This window comes from Amaranthus tricolor, chromosome 14 (assembly GCF_026212465.1).
Source record: "Amaranthus tricolor cultivar Red isolate AtriRed21 chromosome 14, ASM2621246v1, whole genome shotgun sequence".
Taxonomy (NCBI): Eukaryota; Viridiplantae; Streptophyta; class Magnoliopsida; order Caryophyllales; family Amaranthaceae; genus Amaranthus; species Amaranthus tricolor.
In genome coordinates, this window is record NC_080060.1 from 10425420 (window position 1) to 10447594 (window position 22175).

At 30.7% G+C, this 22175-nt stretch overlaps 1 protein-coding gene across 1 annotated transcript in view; it reads right to left on the bottom strand.

Annotated features, from left to right (window-relative positions):
• Positions 1 to 22175, bottom strand: part of LOC130799624 (uncharacterized) — a 417568-nt gene that overhangs the window by 393513 nt on the left and 1880 nt on the right. The window contains exon 3 of the mRNA XM_057662778.1: positions 20157 to 21759. Within this exon, the coding sequence (XP_057518761.1) occupies positions 21642 to 21759 (118 nt within the window). The 3' untranslated portion in view covers positions 20157 to 21641. The remainder of the gene's footprint in view (positions 1 to 20156; positions 21760 to 22175) is intronic.

The following is a 22175-nucleotide window of genomic DNA, read 5'->3' on the forward strand; positions in this document are numbered from 1 at the left end:
GATATTTGATTTGATGTTTAGGAAAACAATTAATTCATTAAAACATGTAATATTTGTTGATTGACTATAATTATATGTGATAATCTATTATAATACTAAATTTCCTTTTATAATATATATATATATATATATATATATATATATATATATATATATATATATATATATATATATATATATATGTGTGTGTGTGTGTGTGTGTATTTATATATATATATATATATATATATATATATATATATATATATATATATATATATATATATATATATATATATATGTGTGTGTGTGTGTGTGTGTGTGTGTGTGTGTATTTATATATATATATATATATATATATATATATATATATATATATATATATATATATATATATATATATAAATACACACACACACACACACACACACACACACATATATATATATATATATATATATATATATATATATATATATATACAAACCAAAGAAGCAAAACAAGCCATACGTTGTAGAATCGAAGTACAAAAACTGTGGAAGAAAAAGAATGGTAGTACCACCAAACATATTTGAGTCTAAACCAATGGGCGAACGTACTTGCATTAGAGATGTGGCAAAATTTTTAGACTTGGCACCGTCAATAGTTTGGTGGTTAATAAAAAGAGGTGAGATAAAAGCACATTCAAATCTCAAATCTAAATATTAGATTAACATATGAGATATTTGTGGAAAATCTAAAATCTTTCAATGATGGATCATACAAAAAAGAATAATGTTTTTCTAATAAATAAAGTATTTTTTTCATGTTAAAATTTAACAAAAATTATTGACGAACATTTCTTGACTTGTTAGGGTGATTTCATCAATATAATATAGCTTAACGATAATCAATTTGATAAAATTTTATTGATTGATAGTACTATTTTGTCTATTTTTCACAAATATGTTTTAATATAATTGTATAATATATTATTTCTTTGCTTTGTCAATTATATTATTTTAACAAATTCAAAGATTTAATGATTAAGTTTATGTTGTAATTGAATTAATTTTATAAATTGATATTAATATATTCATATATATGAGTAAAAAATTATTACATCCGTGTTTTACACGGTTATCTATCTAGTTATTGAATAATTTGTAGCTTGATTCCCTCCTTGTGAAATAAATGACCTTAGGGATACAATCAACGTAATACCAACATATAAAACACTGATCAAATGGAAAATAAAAAATCGAAATGATATCACCATAAAATCAACTCATTTAAATATTTATTTATATTTTAATCAGTTCATCTTGTGTGAGACCGTCTCACGGTGAGAAAACCTCAAAATAAGGAGTCGACAACTAAAGGTTTCTATTATTAGGATATTTAATTCAAATATAAGACATATTTAATATTAAAACCGTCTTATACAAAAATTTGTGTATTTTAGTAACAATTTAGTATGTGAGGCAAATGATCATATAGACATAATTTAATTGAGTTTGAAATCATTGATCACACACTTGTTCTAAAGTCATACTCTAAATTTGCTTATAGCAGAATTATTCAAGTCAAACTCTAAGTTTTACCCCGTCTTATATGAGACTGTCTCATCATGAGATGGATCTATACAAAAGTCGCAATAGTAAAAAGGTAAATTTGTAAATAAGACTCTCAACTATTGATCATTGACTTAAAATACTCTAAACTATTATTTAACTTTGTATACCCCAAGTATGTATTGGGATACTTAACTTTGTATATTAATTCTTAACTATTGCTCATTGACTCAAATACCGCTAAAACAATCGATTGAAAATAATGTGCATATCAAATACTTGGGGTATACAGAGTTAAATAATAGTTGAAGGTATTTTGAGTTAATTAGCAATAGTTGCAAGTATTATTTAAAAATAGTAAAAAAAAACATTAAAAGACATTGAAATTGAGTTTCCACTTGTACCAGAAGCAGTTTTTTTAAAGGTAAAGAATTTGAAATTTTTATTTTGGTTTATATCGTTACTTTTGTAACATTTATAAAAATATCCTCCCTCTTTCTATATGATGACCAATATTTTTATTTTAGTTTATTTTGTTTATTTTGTAACATTCTATAATTCTTATTCACGTTGTTTCTTATACTTTTTTTTAAATTTTAATTTTATACCCATGAATTTAATTGACTCATCATTTCATTATACTTATGCTATTGTGTTGGCAGAAATTAAAGGCAATTATATAGTAGATTGATAAATATAAAATTTAAAATTACTATATTAATTAATTAGAAAATTAGCCTATTTATAGACTTACAAAGTCATAAAAAAAACTACGTTAATTGTATATAACTAACTCTAGAAAAATAGGTGAACATAATCTCACTAACTCCTCTATATTTTTTTCAACTAATTTAATGGGTCAACATGATCCCACTAACTCTCATATTTCTAGGGGTGAAAGTTCAGTCTACGGTTTGGACTTTCATCAAAACGAAATCGAACCATATTTTATTCGGTCTCCATGTTTTCAGACCAACACCAAACCAAATTAGTTTCTAGACCGAACCGAACCACATTTTATATGTTTAGACCGAATCCAAACCGCCAGACCGAATTATGCCGAATTTTTTTTTTGGGCCAAATAACTATTTAAACTACAATTACAATAATTAAGACAATAGCAAATCATACAAGATTAATAATAATAGAAATAATGTCTTACAATGTCATTCAAAATAACAAATCTTGCAAAATAATAAACAAAGTCTTGTAAAATACAAAAAAAGCCTTTCAAATCACTAAACAAACTAACAAAGCCATCATATCATATGCATTAATCATCAATTTCAACTGTGTCTGGAATCATCCCATCCTTTTCATCAACAATTGACATCTTCATCAACTCTACAAGTTATGAAAAACAAACAATTACAATTTATATGTGATATATTGAAACTAAATTAATATTTCGGTCTTACCCTTCATATTTCGGTGTTCGGTCTAGTAATGTGGTTTTCGGTTTTTAAAAATTCCAAACCTAATTATTTCGGTTTTTAAATTTACAAACCTAATCCAAACCAAATTTAAAAAATCACCAAACCATATTTGTTATTCGGTTTGGTCTGATTTGGTTTGCGGTTTTAATCCGAATAAGTTTCACCCCTACATATTTCTAATAACTTGCTAAAATAACTATATATTAACTCTTAAATAATACTTCACCCATTTTAATTTTGAATTAAATCTCAACATATTGTTTGTGTTTCTTATTCAAGAACCAGAGGGAGTAACCACTACTACAAATTATCACTTGTGCCACAATAGCAATCGTGGCACAAGTAATAATTTCCCATGGCTATGATGTCCAGCCACGAGAATTCAAGTCATAAACTTTTTTTTGTAACAAATCAACTAGTATTATGGATTTAATGTTAACAATCAGTAACATTCCTTCCACACAAATGCTTTGGGTAGGATTTGAACCCAAGACCTTCAGGTTGGTATACCAACAATCCAACCACTATGCCATCAATTATTTATTGATACTCTAAGTAATGTTAGTATATTCATAACATAACACTCCTACCACTTAGATTATTATTATTATTATTATTATTGTTGTTGTTGTTGTTGTTGTTGTTGTTGTTGTCGTCGTCGTCGTTGTTGTAATTATTATTATTATTATTATTGCTATTGCTATTATTATTATTATTATTATTATTATTATTATTATTATTATTATTATTATTATTATGTAGTTTTTCTCTAAATAATGCTAAAAAGACCCAACTTTTAAAAATAATGCCAAAAAATTACTCCATACTATCCTCTAACTAATACTAGGGAAGCAACGACAAGCCAAGTGTAACGTTCCGTAATGTCTGTTCATATGGAGTAATCATAGAAATTTTTACCGACTAATTTACCAACTGAATTATAGTTGGAAAATGGTAGGAATTTTTCCGACTAAAATTCAGTCGAAATTTTTCAATTTAAAATTTTCCTTTTTGTTCCAATTTAAAATTCCGACCAAAAATTGATTTAGTAGTAATTTAGTCTGAAATTCCGACTAACGCTTGTCAGTCGGAAAGTTAGTCGGAAATTTCCGACTGTTTTGAGTTACTTTGAAACTTTCCGTAGGAATTGCTCTTTTGTAGTGTAGCACGGTTAGAGAAAGAAAAAAACATTTTTCATGTGTTCTTAAATTGAAGAGGATGATAAGATCTGATTTTCACTAAATTAAAAATTAGAAGTCTTGGAATAGGTTAGAAACAACCTTACTCTTTTTTGTTGAAAATACTTAATTCTCTCCTAAAATCATTGTTTAAGGTATAGTTTGAGTATTTGGTAAGTGAAAAAAACTTCTCAAAATTTTTTTAAAATGTTTTTATTTAAAATATATTGAATTGAATTATTGTTTAAAGAAACTTTTTTATATTAAATTAAAAAACAAGGAAAAATAATTACTTCTTTTCTAATAAATGTAGAACTAATTAAGTTGGAGGAAGATTTTGAATTTAAATTATTGATATACTTTTTTATTTTTTTTAATTTTCTCTTAAAATATTTCATTTCCGAGGCAAGATCAAAACTTGCGATAAATTTCCAATTCACGTGTTATAATTTATAACACAATCCCACAATAGCTATTTACTTGTGACCTATAAATCTTTATTTACCACGATAAATATTTACTGATGACATAGTTAGTAGCAAAAAATTTTTTGTCACGATAAATATTTACGGATGACATAACTTTGCACTCAATATCATCAAGCACATGGAGAATTACCCCCTCTCTGCACCACAAAATTTGTATTACTTTTTTTAGTATTTTCCTTCATATTTTCCCAATTTCGATTTGGGTCATGATCACATTTTAAAATTTTTCATCCATTCATTTGATTAGTTTTTGCTTATCTAAACATTTGTTTCATGCACAGTCCAGTGAAATGAATTACTCTCTCCGTTGCATTGGATTTGCATTATTTTTGTTTATGGTTCGTCTTACTTAATTTGCATTTTTTTATTTTTGGACAATGGTTCACCACTTTTTTTAATCTCATTCATACATTTTAATTTTGTTTAATTATATCCAAACCTTTCATTCTCTCTCTTTTTTATTTAATTTTAATTTTATTTTAATTTGCCAATTGGAACACATTTATTTGTTAAAAATGACATTATGTTTATTCTTGACGAATATCTCTACCATTTAAATTATCTTTGACTAACATTTATTTATAATTGAATTCAGTAAATTAGAAAATATATATATTACATTATATATTATTGTTGACAAATTCTAAAATTACAAAGTTAATTTATACATATAACCGTAAAAATTGAGTATTTTTATTACATAATGCTCTAGATTTATTTTTTATTATCATATATAATATATGTTGATGCTATAAAAAACTATAAATTACACAATTTCTACACTAATTTTCTTAAAAATACCTAAATTCTTTGATTCGAACTAAAGATAGCACAGTATTACTTACCAATTTTTCTTAATTTCCGTACTAAAACAATTGATAGGACGCATAGGAGATTATTATTCAAGTGACAGCCAGACCGGACAAAGCTAATCATATCTTATCTATATAAACAATCAGTGATCTGTATAACACCAAAATTTAACAGTAATTTAGTGTAACATCATCAATGAAACAAAAATCTCATGTCTAATGTCTCAATCAAATAGTGCATGGGTAGAACCAAGTTTACATGTATAAGAAAACTGCTCAAACCGGACGAATTTAGATTGCACTTTAGATTTAATCATTTTTTTCTTGGTTATCGGGTATTATTTTTTTAAGTTATAAATTAAAATTTTCAAGTTATGTCTTTTTGATTAGGTTTAAAAGGTAAATGTAAAGGACACTTTTAGTATTCCCCATAAGGAAGCGTTCACTACAGAAGAATAATAAATGGCGACAACCCATTTCATCGCCATTTGATAGCTAAAAGGTTCAAAAGTGGACCGGACGATGAGCTGGCAACGGGGTATAGGGGGGACGCCTTTTTGATGGTCGCTAAAATAAAAGTGGACGTCATTCTCTCGCAATTTGTCATGAATAAACGAGCGACACAACGACGACCACAAAGCCGTCGCCACCTGCAGAATGAAACGCAACCACCCTGCCGTCGCCAGACCCTCGCCAAAGAAACTGAATGGGCGACCATTATCCCATCGCCACCCCCATGCCAACCAACTTGGAGGGGCGACCACCTCCCCGTCGCGATCCCGTAGCCAAGTTTACAATCTATTTTTTTTATTTTTTTTTTCCTTTTTTGTGTATATTATATATATATATATATATATATATATATATATATATATATATATATATATATATATATATATATATATATATATAACAAATAGATAAAATTATTTATGTCCTCAAAGGTCCAGAAAAAATTTGTCCAAGGGTCCTCATATGATCCTACTATATATGGAAGTGTCTCATAAAAATTTCAAGTCCAAAATAGTCTATTTAGTATTTGTTTCATATTTTATCGTTTTTAGAATTATCGTTTTATTTAAAATTTACAATGGTCCATAGATGGTCATATAAACTTATCCAATAATCATATTATAAACCTACTGCCCATATAAGAGTCTCATAAAAATTATAACTCAAAATAACTTCATTTAGTAATTATTTATATTTTAACATTTTACGTTTTTTCGGTAAGTAATAAAACACATAATAAAAATTCATTGAAAAATACCAAAAGTTTATATTCTAGTCCAAACTAGTAGGAAACACATTAAGTTGATTCTATAAATTATTTTATCCATTAAAATTATATTTAACCCCCTATTAATTGTAGAACATATTTTATTACTTAAAATTCCATAAATAATCATTTTAATGAAATAACTTAAAGGAAATGAACCTAAATGATTTTCAAAATTTTATCTATTGTGGAGTTAATATAAAATGCATTCCTAAAGTTACTAAGCTCACACAAAATTTATTCACAACAAGAACTTCACAAAAAATCACAAAACACCGTTTTTATGCATATTTACGTAATAGAAATTCATAAAATTTACATGCATGAACATTAAAGTGAAAATACACATAGTAAACATATATCCCTCAATAAAATCATTTAAATAAAAACATTTCAGATTTATATATTTTTCTTTTGTAACGTTAATTTTATACCGATTTCGGATAATAATTACAATACTTGAAAATTTATAATATTAACATATAAATAACATTTCTAACATTAATATATATAAAAATATCATAAGTTTTTAATTTATAACATGCATATACTTAAACTTATAGTAAACACTTTATTTATTTTACTTTTAACACAAAAAATGTGTTATTCTTACTTTAAGTGAACATGCAAGATAAAATTTAATCAATCTAACATATTGTCATATCTTTTACATACTCAAGTAAATATAATATAAATGTCACACAGGAAGAAGGTTAAGAAGTGTGTACAATGAGCCACCAAGGATGCAAGAGAAATAATAAGAAATAAGAACTCCAAAATAAGAGAAAACAAGCTCCAAGAATAATCATCAAGGTTTCAAGAATAATAATCCAAGCTCCAAAAATAATAATACTAGAACCTTACAAAAGTTGATGATTTTGGCTTAGAAAATGATAAAACTATTTTCTATCTTTATCCTAATTCCAATTATAATTTCCACATTCAACTTAAAGTTCAAATCTCTCACCATCATAAGTCCATTTTCGGCATGTCTTACTGAAATTCTCATAACTTCTAGCTCCAAACTCCAAATCCAATGATTCAAGTGTCTAATTGCTCAATACCCATATTTTCTAAGAATAGACTATAGTGTTAAAATGAGTAGAAAATAGTAGAAAATCCACAATACAGAAGATGTTTGAAATTAGCTTACTCTTAGTTATCCAAAATCTTAGAAAGGGCAATATATAACATTTCATGCTCCAATTGATGCAATTCTTGGGTCTAAAATGTGAGGAATTTTGTATATAAGATCACTAGAAGGTTTATTTATACATGCATGAACAGAAGGATGGGTAAACACTTCAAATTGTGTTTATGTATACAGCTGACCAAAAAAAGAACAACATATTGTGAATGTTTGCTTGAGGATGAGGGACTTATAAAGCTTGTACATGTGCGTGTAAGGTATTAATGGAAAGCTTAGGATGTGTAAAATATTATAGTATAAAAATACAAGGCACTTATTCAGAGAATTTTGGGAGAAAAAAGATGATTTGTTGAAGGTATATAAGTTGCCAGAAAATGTTGAGATGAAGGGGTAGAAAGATGGGGATGGATCTCTCATTTGTGGAGGGCTATAAGGGCGTATAAGGTACTTATAGAAAACTTAGAGTGTTAGAAGCAGTTTTCAAGTTGGAGCACTCACTTACATAGGGTATAGCTTAAGTAAATTAGGGTATCTTTCAGACCCTGCAAAACTGTCATTTATCCTGACCTTTGTATAAATCTACACTCTTTTCTTTCATTATACCTCAAGCTACCTCAATCTAATGGTTTGGTATCTTCAATAACATGCATGGGGATGATGTGGTAAAACATGCGGTCAAAATATACTCATTTACTATTTTTAAATAATTTTAGAAGTAGGATAATAGTTTTGAGAAAAATTCTGAAATACTTGTTTTTAGGAAAAAGTATACTTTTATTTGAAAACAATATAAAACCATAACCAAAACTTGTTTTTAAATACCAAATAACTATGATATCATATAAAAGCCCTTTTTCATAATATATTCTAATTAGATAAATATTATTTTTTTTCTTTATATTCAAATATAACTACTTTTATTAAAACACATAGAACATATATAGTTTATGAAATTATTTGCAAATACTATGAAGTTTTATCATGAGAAACCAAATTGATATGTTTATGAAATCAACCAAGTTTAGAAGGAAATTAATTTATTTTAGTAAATCAAATAAACTTTAATAAAACTAAGTACATTGGAAAACTTTTCTTTAGTATGGTAATAACATTAAACAAAACAAGACTTGGTTTATTCAAACTTAAAAGATTTTAAAAAAATTTTAAACTCTCATTATATATGGCACTTTCGGATAAATAACTAAATTGGTTACTAGTACTAATCCATACTCAAAGTTGTTTAAGCTAAGATCAAAAGAGACTTAAAAATAGGGCTATTACAAACTTCCTTACTATATTCTGGTGCGTCTTCTTCATTGACTCTCAAAAATCCAAATTGGTCTAATTCATCTAGCAATTCATGTCCACTTCGAATAATAGGTGGATCTCTTTTCTCAATAGCACCAGATCAAAAGGATGACTTTTATCTAAAAACCTTCTATGACAGTCAAACCGACAAATCTTAATCTTCTTGTTATGCGTAAGGTAGAAGGCTTGTGAATCGTCCATGCAGTAAGGGCAAGCATATCGCCCCACACTACTCCACCCAGAAAACATCGAATAAGCTGGAAAGTAATTGATCGTCCACATTAAAGCTGCTCATAGTTGGAAATTCTCCTTTCTTGAAACATCAAATTTACAAATCCCCTCCTCCGAAAACATATTCAACTCTTATATTAGTGGTTGAAGATATAAGTCAATGTTGTGCTTTGAATTGCTCGGCCCAGGGAAAATCATGGTCAAGAACATATACGGCTTCTTCATGCACATCTATGGCGGAAGATTGTATGGTGTGACAATTACAGGCCACAATGAATACTGTTGACCTGAACTTCCAAAGTGGTTAAAACCATCAGTACACAGACCAAGCCGCACGTTTCGAGTCTTCAATGCAAAATCTGGATGCATGTCGTTGAATGTCAACCACGCTTCAACATCGACGGATGTATCATCTCTCCATCTTTAGTGCAGTGCTCTGCGTGCCACCTCATATGCCTAGTTGTTGCCTCTAAAGCATACAATCTTTGTAATCTGGGACCCGGGGGAAAATAATGAAATTATTTCCGCAAAATCTTATCACCATTACTTCTCCATCTAGAAGTTTCACAAATATAACATCCAATTGCAATTGCATTATTCCCCTAATATATCATACATCCGTTAGGACAACAATCTATCTTTTCAACGGGTAATCCAAGGGCAACTATTTGTTTTTGGTTTTATAGAAATTGTTTACCAACGTATTCTCTTCTGGTAACACTTCATTCACAATAGCACAAATATCGTAGTAACACCTCTCAATGAGACGACGGTTTGTCTTCAGGTTTGTAAGTCGACCAATAATAGACATCTTGGTGTGATTTTTACAACCTTTAAATAAAGGACTATTTACAGAATTTAACATTTCAAATAATTGTCGACACTGAGTGTTTGGATATTCGTCAACGTGTACCGAGGGTTCATTATCTACCGATATTACATCACATTGGGAGGGAAGAAACTGATGGTAAGTGTCTGGAAATACACTAGCTACTGCATCATACACCATCTGTGAGTATAGATTTGGATTGTTTGACGATTGCTCTTCCACTACCGCTACAACATCTGATGTTGCTACCTGTGTGTTTAGATGATATTCCCACTCATAGTGATTTTCAACAAACCCCTTTCTCATTAGAAGTTTTCTTATTTCATTTGGTTCCTTTTAACAACAATTTTTACACTTTTTATAAGGACATTTAATCTCAGAACTCATGCTATTTTTACGAGAAAAATCTAAAAACTCTTACAACCCTCTCATAAATCTTAAACTAAACATTTTATTTTTTTCATTGGTTGTACATCCAACTTCTTTCTTGTCTAACATTCATTTTTAACACTTATATATGATAATAATATAATTATCTTAATATGAATTATTAACGCAAATTAATAACAACAAAAATAAATTATAAAATAATAAAAACATATAAAATAAAATAACTCATGTAAATAAAATATTTACTAAATAAAAAATTAAAGCAAACTAATCACAAATAAAAAAATATATAAAATAATAAAATAATAAAATAATAAAAACGTATAAAACAACTCATGTAAATAAAAACATATAATCAATAATAAAATTAAAGCAAGCTAAATAATAATAAAATGATTAAATTATGCACTAAATCATAATAAAATAATTAAATAATTAAATTAAGCACTAACCTTTGTTAACCCCGCTTTGCTTTCATTTCTAAAATACAACAATGTATAATAGTGTTACGTCTTGCTTATTAATACAAAATATGGCGACAATACAATGACGAAAAAACAATCGCCATTTTAAATTCAAAATTTGAAAAATACCTGTAGAAAAAGGCGACGAGCTTCCTACCCCCAATAAGCCGTCGCCAATATATAAAAAAATTAAAATTAAAACATCAGAATTAGCGACGAGCTGGCTACCAACCGTGGCCATTGGTAACTGTAAAAAAAATAAGGCATTATAAATAGCGACGAGCTGGCTACCACCAGGTATCGTCGCCAACTGCTGGTCCCCAAAAAAAATGCCGTTTGAAGCCTTGCGACGTATGGGCGACCACTGCGTGCCATCGCCCCTTGTCTGTTTACTCTTGGCAACCGCCGCAGAGAATCGCCAGCCCGTCGCCCGTCTGCAAAGAAAAAATGGCGATGACATTTTCGACGCCAGTCCGTCGCCCGTGACGATGACTTCTTAGACGTCGCTTTTTGGCCATCGCTATTTCAACACTTCTTTGTAGTGTTTCGGGTGGGGGGGTTTGTTTTTCCTGAAAAATGCGGACAAATCATATCCGTTCCCTCAATGAGGGATTAAAGAGAGATGTGCGTAGTCAAGAACCCCCAACTGATACCTGCGCTCAGTAGGGGTTAAACCCCAAACTTTCTGCTCCACATGCAGATGCACTATCCATTGAGGTATAAGCGTTTTTAGTTTCAACTTTAAAAATAATTTTACGTCTGCTAAAAAATTAAGATGTTTAAATAAGAGTAAACGAGTAAGAACATATTATTTTGTTTTTCCATAACACTATTAAGTTTGTGAATGTTCTATTTTTAGTCCGTCTTTTTTTTATTACACAAAAATTCTTTTTTAAGTAATATTTCTAAATCTTTATTTAATTTTTATCTTATATATTTTCTCTTCTTTTCTATCACTATTAATCAAATCAATATTATATCTCACAATAGCAAACTCTTAGAAACCAATATCAACTTTGAAAAAAAAAAAAAAAACCAATCTAAACGGTCAATATTATTAAATATTAATTTGATAAATTAGATCATTATCCAAGTGACAGCAAGATAGGACAAAACTGATCATATCTTATCTTTGATACCAATAAATAATCTGTACAACACCAAAAATTAACTGTAATTTAGTGTAACATCATCAATAGACCAAAAATGTCAAGTCTGATGTCTCAATAAAAATATCACAATCCTTAAACATTGCCACCCTTTTTATTTCATCGTCACCCTTATTTTAATGAATTGACGATATTACCCCTGGACTATAATAATAATAATAATATTTTAAAAAAAGTTCAAAAGGGTGAGTCGCACAAAAAACCGCGACTCGGCCGCCGCTCAGTCGCACAAAACGTGCGACTGAGTCGTGACCGAGTCGCGGGTTTTGTGCGACTCACCCCTTTAAATTTTTTTATATTTTATTTAAAATATTATTATTATTATTATTATTATTATTATTATTATTATTATTATTATTATTATTATTATTATTATTATTATTAATGTTATTACTTTTATTTTTATTATCATTATTATTATTATTATTATTATTATTATTATTATTATTATTATTATTATTATTATTATTATTATTATTATTATTATTATTGTTGTTGTTTTATTATTATTTTATTTTTTTAAAAATATTATTTTTTAATAATAATAATAACAAAAGTCTAAAGGAGGTAATAAATTCTACAACGACATCAGGGGAGGAGGTAATAGAGTCGGGTGGAACCACATTGTCTGGAATAGGTTAACCACCACCAGAAGTATGGTTCATAGCCTGGTTAGCGTTCAACAACCGATTGAAAACAATGCACCACCTAAAGCTTGCTGGGGTTGTCGACTTTGACACATGCTCGATCTGCGAATTGGAGAGTGAAACATTGAACCATATTTTCTACCAGTGCCGCTTTAATCAAGAATGTGTAGCCTGTCTAAAAGAGCGGTATGAGTCCAACAACAAAACTGAAATTCTGGAAGATACTCTCAAAAGGAATCAACTGGGGCGCCACAAAAGGAAATAGTTTGAGGCCACTCTGTACAACCTCATCTACGCAATCTGGAGTGCAAGAAATAAAGCCGTGTGGAACCACAAAGTACCAATGGTAAAGTTGGTGGTGCACAATGTCATCGACGCCTCGGAGACCAAATTCAAATTTCTAGCGTCCTTGAGAACTGACTCAGCGAGAAGCTCACCTATAGCTTGTGTTTACCCTTGATGTTTCTTGTATCCTATGTTTCTTGTATCCTTGGGTACATCTTCAGCTCTTAAGTCCGGTGCTCACCTCCATGATAACTGCTGACTTAGGCCTCGATCACTATATCTTAGGGTTAAGATGTTGTTAGGAAGGTTTTGTTTTTGTCTTTGACTCTTGGTCTTGTCTTGTCAAGTTGGGCTTGTCCTCCTGATATAGATAGTTTCGCTTACTGGCTTCGCCTTTATGTATAGCTCTTTTGATGTTTCCCGCTTACCTCTCTTGTACCTGAAGACTGACACTTTGAAATCCTTCCTAGAAGGTGGACTCTGTGTTCACACTGATACAAACATGGGGAGGTAGGGGCCTTTGGTCCCTTGTATCCCTTTTTTTGCTGGGTAATACAAAAATCATTTCCTCAAAAAAAATAATAATAATAACAATAATAATAATAATAATAATAATAATAATAATAATAATAATAATAATAATATTTTAAAAAAATTTTAAAAAAAGAAAAATTTTAAAGGGTGAGCCATGCGCGACTGAGCCGCGGCTCAATCGCGCGCGACTCACCCTTTAAATTTTTTAAAATATTATTATTATTATTATTATTATTATTATTATTATTATTATTATTGTTATTGTTATTATTTTTTAAAATATTATTTTTATTTTTATCATAAGTTTTATTATTTTTATTATTTTTATTATAATTATTGTTATTATTGTTATTATTATTATTGTTATTATTATTTTTTTTAAATATTGTTTTTATTATTATTATTATTATTATTATTATTATTATTATTATTATTATTATTATTATTGTTGTTGTTGTTATTATTATTTTAAATCTAGGGACATTTTCGTCATTTTATTAATATAAAAATGGTGATAAAATAAAAATGATGACGATGTTTAACAATATCCATAAAATAGTGCATGGGGGGAATATCAAGCTTGAGATCTAAGAGACACCAATTTGATCCTTTGGTCTTTTATGTAAGAATGACTCGGGTTGATTTTCTCATTAATGTTAATGTCAATATATACAAGATTGTCACTATACTTTAGGAAACTAAATATTTCCTAATATTCTACATAATCACAAAGATTATACAAAAATATGCAAGAAATTAAAGAGATATTATTCTAAGATATTCTAATATTCTAATACACCCCCGCAATCGAATCGGGCGGTTTGGAGACGCTGAGACTGGAACGAAAATCATCAAATAATACTTGAGGAAGGCCTTTGGTGAAAATGTCAGCAATCTGATAACGAGATGGAACATGAAGCACCCGAACATCACCACATTTAACTTTTTCTCGAACAAAATGAATGTCGATCTCAATATGCTTAGTGCGCTGATGATGGACCGGATTACCAGCTAAATAAACAGCACTAATATTGTCCCAATAGACAAGGGTAGCTGTGGTAATAGGATAGTGCAGCTCAAGAAGTAAATTGCGAATCCAGCAAGTTTCAGAAACAACATTAGCAACACCACGATATTCAGCTTCAGCACTGGATTTGGAAACAGTAGGTTGTCGTTTAGCTGACCAAGAAATTAAGTTATCACCTAGAAAAACACAGTAACCAGAAATTGAGCGGCGAGTGTCAGGACAACCACCCCAATCAGCATCGGTATAGGACAAAAGAGTTGAAATATTAGAACGATGTAACTGTAGACCATAGGGAAGAGTACCCTTGACATAGCGAAGAATACGGTGAATAGCAGCCATATGTTCAATGCGAGGATCATGCATATAGAGGCAAACTTGCTGAACAGCATATGAAATATCTGGGCGAGTGAAAGTAAGATACTGTAAAGCACCAGCTAGGCTACGATACAAGGTAGGATCTTCACAAGGAGAACCAGCATTAGCACAAAGTTCGCCAGAGGTAGCAACAGGATTACATTGAGACATGCCAGCCTTTTCAAGAATTTCAGAGGCATACCTTTGTTGAGAGAGAAAAAGACCCGTAGAAGTATGAGTAACAGCAATACCCAAGAAATAATTAAGAGGACCCAAATCCTTCATGGCAAATTCAGAGCTAAGTTTGAACATAATGGACTCACGAAGTGAATCTGAGGAAGCTGTGAGAATAATATCGTCCACATATAATAGCATATAAGCAATATCAGAGCCATGAAAATAAACAAACAAGGAATTATCAGAAATGCTGTTAGAAAAGCCAATAGTAGTTGCAAAAGTAGCAAACCGGTGATACCAAGCACGAGGAGCCTGTTTGAGACCATAAAGAGACTTACGAAGAAGACAAACATGATCAGGACGAGTAGGATCACGAAAACCCAGAGGCTGATGCATGTAAACAGTTTCAGTCAAGTGACCATGTAAAAAAGCATTCTTAACATCAAGCTGAATAGACCAAGACCGGGAAAGAGCAATACTTAAACAATGCGAATAGAAGCAGGTTTCACAACCGAACTAAAAGTTTCATCACAATCGATGCCTTCCCTTTGAGATTTACCATCACCAACAAGACGCGCTTTATAGCGCTCAAAAGAGCCATCGGACTTGGTCTTGACACGAAATACCCACAAAGACCGAATAATATTAGCATTATGAGGACGTGGTACCAAATACCAAGTATGATTCTCAATTAAAGCATCAAATTATTCTTTCATAGCTAACTTCCAGTTCGGGTCACGAAGGGCATGAAGGGGAGATTTGGGTAAAGGTGAAAAAGAGGCAGATAAAGCTTGAGAGTAGTATTTGGGATTGGGTTTGAAAATACCATGTTTACTCCGCGTAGTTATACCGGTTGGTGAGGAAGGAGAAGATGGGTTGATTGGGCTGCGTGAGGCAGGCCCAATAGAGAAGGGGGAGGAAGGAAGAGGGAGGTGGACTGGGCTGCGTGAGTCAGGCCCAGTCGAGAGTGGGGAAGAGGGATTAGACGGGTTGGGGGCTGGACTGGTGGGGCGGGCTGGGTGCTGTTGGGCTGCACGGATAGAAGTAGGCCCAGTATGGGAGGAAGAGAGAAGAGGGGATTGGAGGGGTACTGGGCTGTGTGAGGCAGGCCCAGTAGGGGGGGAGAAGTAGGGAAGGGAGATAGATGAGTTGGGTCGGATAGGAAAAGAGGCCCAGTGGCAGTAGGTTGGCAAAGGGAGGGGGGATTAGGAGTTGGGCTCAGAGAAGAAGTAGGCCCAGAAGGTGGTGTATGGGCTGTTTTGAGCAAATGAAGGGGAATATTAGCATCTAAAAATTGGTAGTTTGGAGAAGATGAGGAAGGTGTTTGAGCAAAAGGAAAGGTGGCCTCATCAAAGAGAACATGCCGAAATATAATGATTTTACGAGATAAGAGATCATAGCACTTGTAACCCCTATGAGAAGATGGATATCCTAAAAATACACATGGAGCGGAACGTGGTTGTAGCTTGTGGATAGTGGTAGAGGGAAAAAGAGGAAAACATAAACACCCAAAAACCCGTAAATGAGTATATGTAGGAGCTTTACGATATAGGACATGAATGGGAGTAAGATTACCAAGAATTTTAGATTGAAGGATATTGAGGAGATAAGTGGTCGTGTTTAAGGCGTGAGGCCAAAAAGACGGGGGAAGGGAAGCATGACACAAAAGAGTGCGAATGATGTTATTGATGGAGCGAATTTTGCGTTCGGATTTGCCATTTTGAGAAGATGTGTAAGGACAAGAAAAACGAAGAGAAATGCCCCGATTAGAACAAATTGACGAAACATATTATTGTCAAATTCACCCCCGTTGTCGCATTGGAAAGATTTGATATTAAGCTTAAATTGGGTGTTAACAAAAACATTGAAATTCACAAATATATCATAAACTTGAGATTTGCGAAATAAAGGAAATGTCCACAAAAAATTAGTATAATGATCAAGAAAAAGAACATAGTATTTATAACCCGATGGACTAGAAATAGGAGATGTCCACAAATCATTATGAATAATATCAAATGGTTTAGTACTCATAGACATAGAATTAACAAAAGGTAATTGAATGTGTTTACCTAAAGGACAAGAATGACAAACAAAATGAGAATTTTTATTACATTGAATTGAACGAGAAGAATACAAGGAACGTAAAATCGCATTGCTCGGATGTCCTAAACGGGAATGCTAAATACTAGAAGAAATAGCGGAAAAGGCCGATGATGTGGAAGATGAAGGAGAAGCTCCATGAGTAGAAGAAAAAGGATAAAGATCACCCGTGCTATTAGATCTCAAAACGATGTTCCCTGTGGCTAAATCCTTTACAGAAAACCCAAAGGGATCAAATTCAACGGAAACCATATTATCCTGAGTGAATTTACGAACGGAAATAAGGTTTTTAATAAGTTTAGGTGCATGTAATACATTTTTGAGGGTAATGGATTTTTGGGAAGATGGAAAAGAAATATGCCCGTGACCAAGAACTGAAATTAAATTACCATTACCAACAACAATAGCATTATTGAATTGATGCTTTAAAGGAAAATAAGGAAGTAAAGTACCTTGAGAGCGAGTCATGTGAGATGTGGCACCGGTATCCATATAAAATTGCTCATCCGGAGTAGATAAAGAGAGAGTATTTATAGCATGATCGATGTCCGTAGAATAAAGGAAAAAAGTCGGGATAAAAAACCGAAACTTCTGATACCATGTAAGAATGACTCGGGTTGATTTTCTCATTAATGTTAATGTCAATATATACAAGATTGTCACTATACTTTAGGAAACTAAATATTTCCTAATATTCTACATAATCACAAAGATTATACAAAAATATGCAGGAAATCAAAGAGATATTATTCTAAGATATTCTAAGATATTCTAATATTTTAATATTTTACAGGTTTCAATAGCATAACATTTTAAGCATATAAATAAAATTGTATTATTAGTTATATTACGTGGATGAAAATTAAGAAATGTAGTTGTTCCCGTTTGTAACCGAAAATAATTAATTAAATTCTAAATTTGGATTAGCCTTATGTTTTTTTTTTTTTTTTTTTTTTTTTTTTTTTTTTTTTTTTCCTTTAAGAAAGCTAATTGTTGGGTATTTGAGGTATGTTCTAGCTATCATGCTAACCTTGAAATGTCTTTTTAGTCCTGCACAAGTAATAAGGGTTAGAAGGGTCTAAAAAGATATTTTGAGGACCTTCTCTGACGCTCAAGTGAGTAAGAATCCAAATATATGCCTAATTAACATTTACCCAAATGCATAATGTCTTTTGGCTTGGAGGTGATAATAGAGCTTGTTTGTGGCGTGAGGCCTCAGTTAAGTCAAATAATCTTTTTTCTCATAAATGAAATGCAAATAACTATAAGAATGGTCTTGTCCTAAATTAATACATATCGTTCACAATGAATGTTTGATGTTTAATAAGTATTCGAGAATAAATGTTTGCACTATTGAAGATTAGATACACGGTGTTTGATGTCCAAGGTTGCTATTTACACTCTAAGCATGTATCTTCTCTCAGTTTTTCATCGTCCCATGGAATGTCTCTATTGTCCCTCACGATATTACCATCATGGAAATCAGAACACTTCTTTGGTATTTCGTGTGAAGACGACTATAATCCCTTACGTGGCCTTTCCTCATTGCCCTCGAAGCCATGCAATAAATGCAGAGTCGACCTTTCTTAAAAAGATGAAACCCCTTCCTATTCTCAATGATTGCGTTCGTCAAACACATAATAATTATAGGAGAAATATTGCAGAATCATTATTCTGTCTCTACTTTTCATTAAATGACCTAGGTTCTGGGAAACTTTTTTTATCATTTGTCTTTTTCCACCAATTAAAACTTTTAAGTCTCTAAGACTCTAACAAACCTTTCCAAAACTCCATAATTGGCGAATTCCTTCCGGTCGTTAATGTTCTAAAATATACCTCTTGGACCAAATCGCCAACGGTTCAGTCTAGGCAGTATTAATTACCTTTTGGTTCAATAAACCTATGATCCAGTCTAGATACTCCTATTATTTTTTGTTTAGAAAACTTAAAATGTATAGTAGTGAAACCATTACTCAAAATAAAAAAAAAAGAGTAAATGTTAGAGCAAAAGTTGTAATGGAGATGTGTTTACTAAAAAATAAAAAAATTGCTCTGCCCCTTCTCTTCGTTTCAAACAATTTTCTTTACATACACAAAAAATTATTTTTGTCAAAATTAAAAGCTTTAAATTTTGTTCTTCGAGCAATTATTTTCTTCCATAGTTTTATTCAATTAATTAATTAGTTTTTTCCTCTCATTTACTTTTGCTATCTTAGTTCAATTACAATTTTAATATGTGTAGTAAGTTGCAATTGTCTTCCTGGGCGAGATGTACTGTATCTTCCAGCTTCTCTTTCCGAGAACCTATCTATTTGGGGATAAATTATATATGTATATTTCTTCTTGCCCTCTCCTTGGAGGAGAAGAAGGGGACACATGTATGATATGTCTTCCACCGTCCTCCCATCAGGCCTTGACTTTTCAGAATACTAGGTTGTATTGATTACTCTAACTCTAACTCTGTTGCGATGTTAAAATGGATATTGATTTATGTTTTTGCTCAAATAGCACATTGTTCTTGTGTTCCCTATGTAGGAAATAATTAGAGTAATTAGAGAATAAATGCATTATATTAATTTGTAAATATATAAAGAAGCATAGATTTGGCTAAATTAACATAATTACAAGAATGTAAATATAGTAGCTTATTGCACTATATATCAGCAACTAGTCTGTTGAGAGACCATTTCTTTGAGAGACGTATCTCAAGCCTAACCCATTAAAATTAATGTCTATTTACCGTATTTTTAATTGCCTAGTTACATTATAATTAATGCTTAATTACTATACTTTTAATGCCTACTTTTAATATCTTAAATGACTACTTATATTATTTTTAATGACTACTTACAATATTTTAAAAATTATGAAATGAGCTGGTCCAATTAGAGATGGTCTCTCAAAAAAACCGTCTCTTACAAAAATTTGTGATATATTAAACCTTTTTGTACACAGTTTCTGATTACAAAAAACCCTAATTCTTCACTAAAAATTGTGTTTCGATTGTTTTCCACTCTAGTATTGACGAGTATGACTCTCTAATACATGTTCAATTAGATCGATCTATCTAAGTAAGATGGACGGAAGCAATTCTTATAATTCCAAGTGTTAAAGACTTAAAATGCTAGACAAAGTACACTCAGTACACTTATTTGTGCTCACACCTAATATGCACCCAACATAAAGAAAATGTCCAAATGAACATTATTGATGAATAGAAGATTATGGAAACCCACTCTTTCCTAACTCTACTCATTTGTAGTTTTCCTTCTATGATTGCTTTTCTTGTGATTTTTCTTTTCTATCCTTATCACATGATTCTTGCCCGTACTACATGACATTTTAGAGATGGATACATCATTCATGGCATAATATCATTATTAAACGGAATATCATTCCCAAATGACGAGAGACAAGATTGTCCAAGAGCTTATAAAATACCATCCGCGGAGCAAAAATACATAATAAATTTTAAAATATTATTTGTTTAATTTATTTGAAAATTTAAGGTCTGAAAAAAAAAATAATTAAACTAAAGTAAAAGCAATGTAAACTAATGTCAACTAATGTTTAAGGCTTTTAAATTTAGTAGGTCATGTACGATCGAACCCCTTGTAGTACATGCTCAAAACCATTAGATTAAACTTTTAGTAGTATTGATTCTTGACATGGTATTAAAAACTTGAGTTAAGTGTTTGAATTTCATCCACCTATTCTTTTAACTGGAATTATTAGCGCCAGCATGTCTACACTTTGTGCTTTTATAGTGTCTTTAACATATATTGAGATTACAACTATTAGTTTAAACTTTTAATTGAATTGATGTCTTGATAATATCCTTTACTAAAAACCTAAAAGAATCAACTAGTAATATAGGAATACCAAAAAACAAGGTAAAAACTGAAAAATACTAAAAATAGAAATGTTACATTTGATGTTGTAAATGTTGTGTTATGGAAAAAGTATAGTTAACTCATTAGTAATAACAACATTTATACATAGAAGTCAGTAAGTACCGATGTCACATAAGAGATTAATCTCATTTTCTCCTATTAATTATTTCCAATTTTTGTTTTTCTTTTTTTTATTTTTCATATTATATTTTATATTTTCATAATCTAGTCCTGTTTTCATATTGTAAACGAAAAGTAAAAAATATAACATCAAAACATTCTAAGAGTTATTTTCTCATCCTAGCTAGTGCCCATTGCCTAATGCCCATTGAAGGGTTTTAAAAGCTCAAAATGTTTAGCGAACACCAACCATAGCAGGAATACCAGCACTTTCATGATTAATACAAGTACTTTGATCATCTTCATCATCCTCTGCTTCCCATAAGAAGTGTGCATATGAACCCAAAACCATGCTGTTCAACAAACAAAAAAAAATTTAATCAATAATCAATACACTTTCTAGGAAATATTAATTAAGTAAAATATAGAGTATATATCATATCTAATTAAAAGCTCTAACTATTAAGGGATTGTAAGTAACTACTTGTTAACTTTTGGCTTATAAGGTCAGTCTGATAATGATAAAATGTACGTCATATGCAAAAGCTCCAACGACTAGTAGATTAAATATTTGATTTAGTATGTGCTTTAGGGATAAACACATTGACATGCAATATCAACGAGATCAAATTATCATTCATGTTTCTTATTGAATGTCTAACAAGACCTTTAATACGCTAATGACTCGTTCGACAGTCGATACTAAATGGTAAAATTGATAATGAAAAACTAGTGCAATTTTGATAGGAAAATCTCTTGAACAATTTAA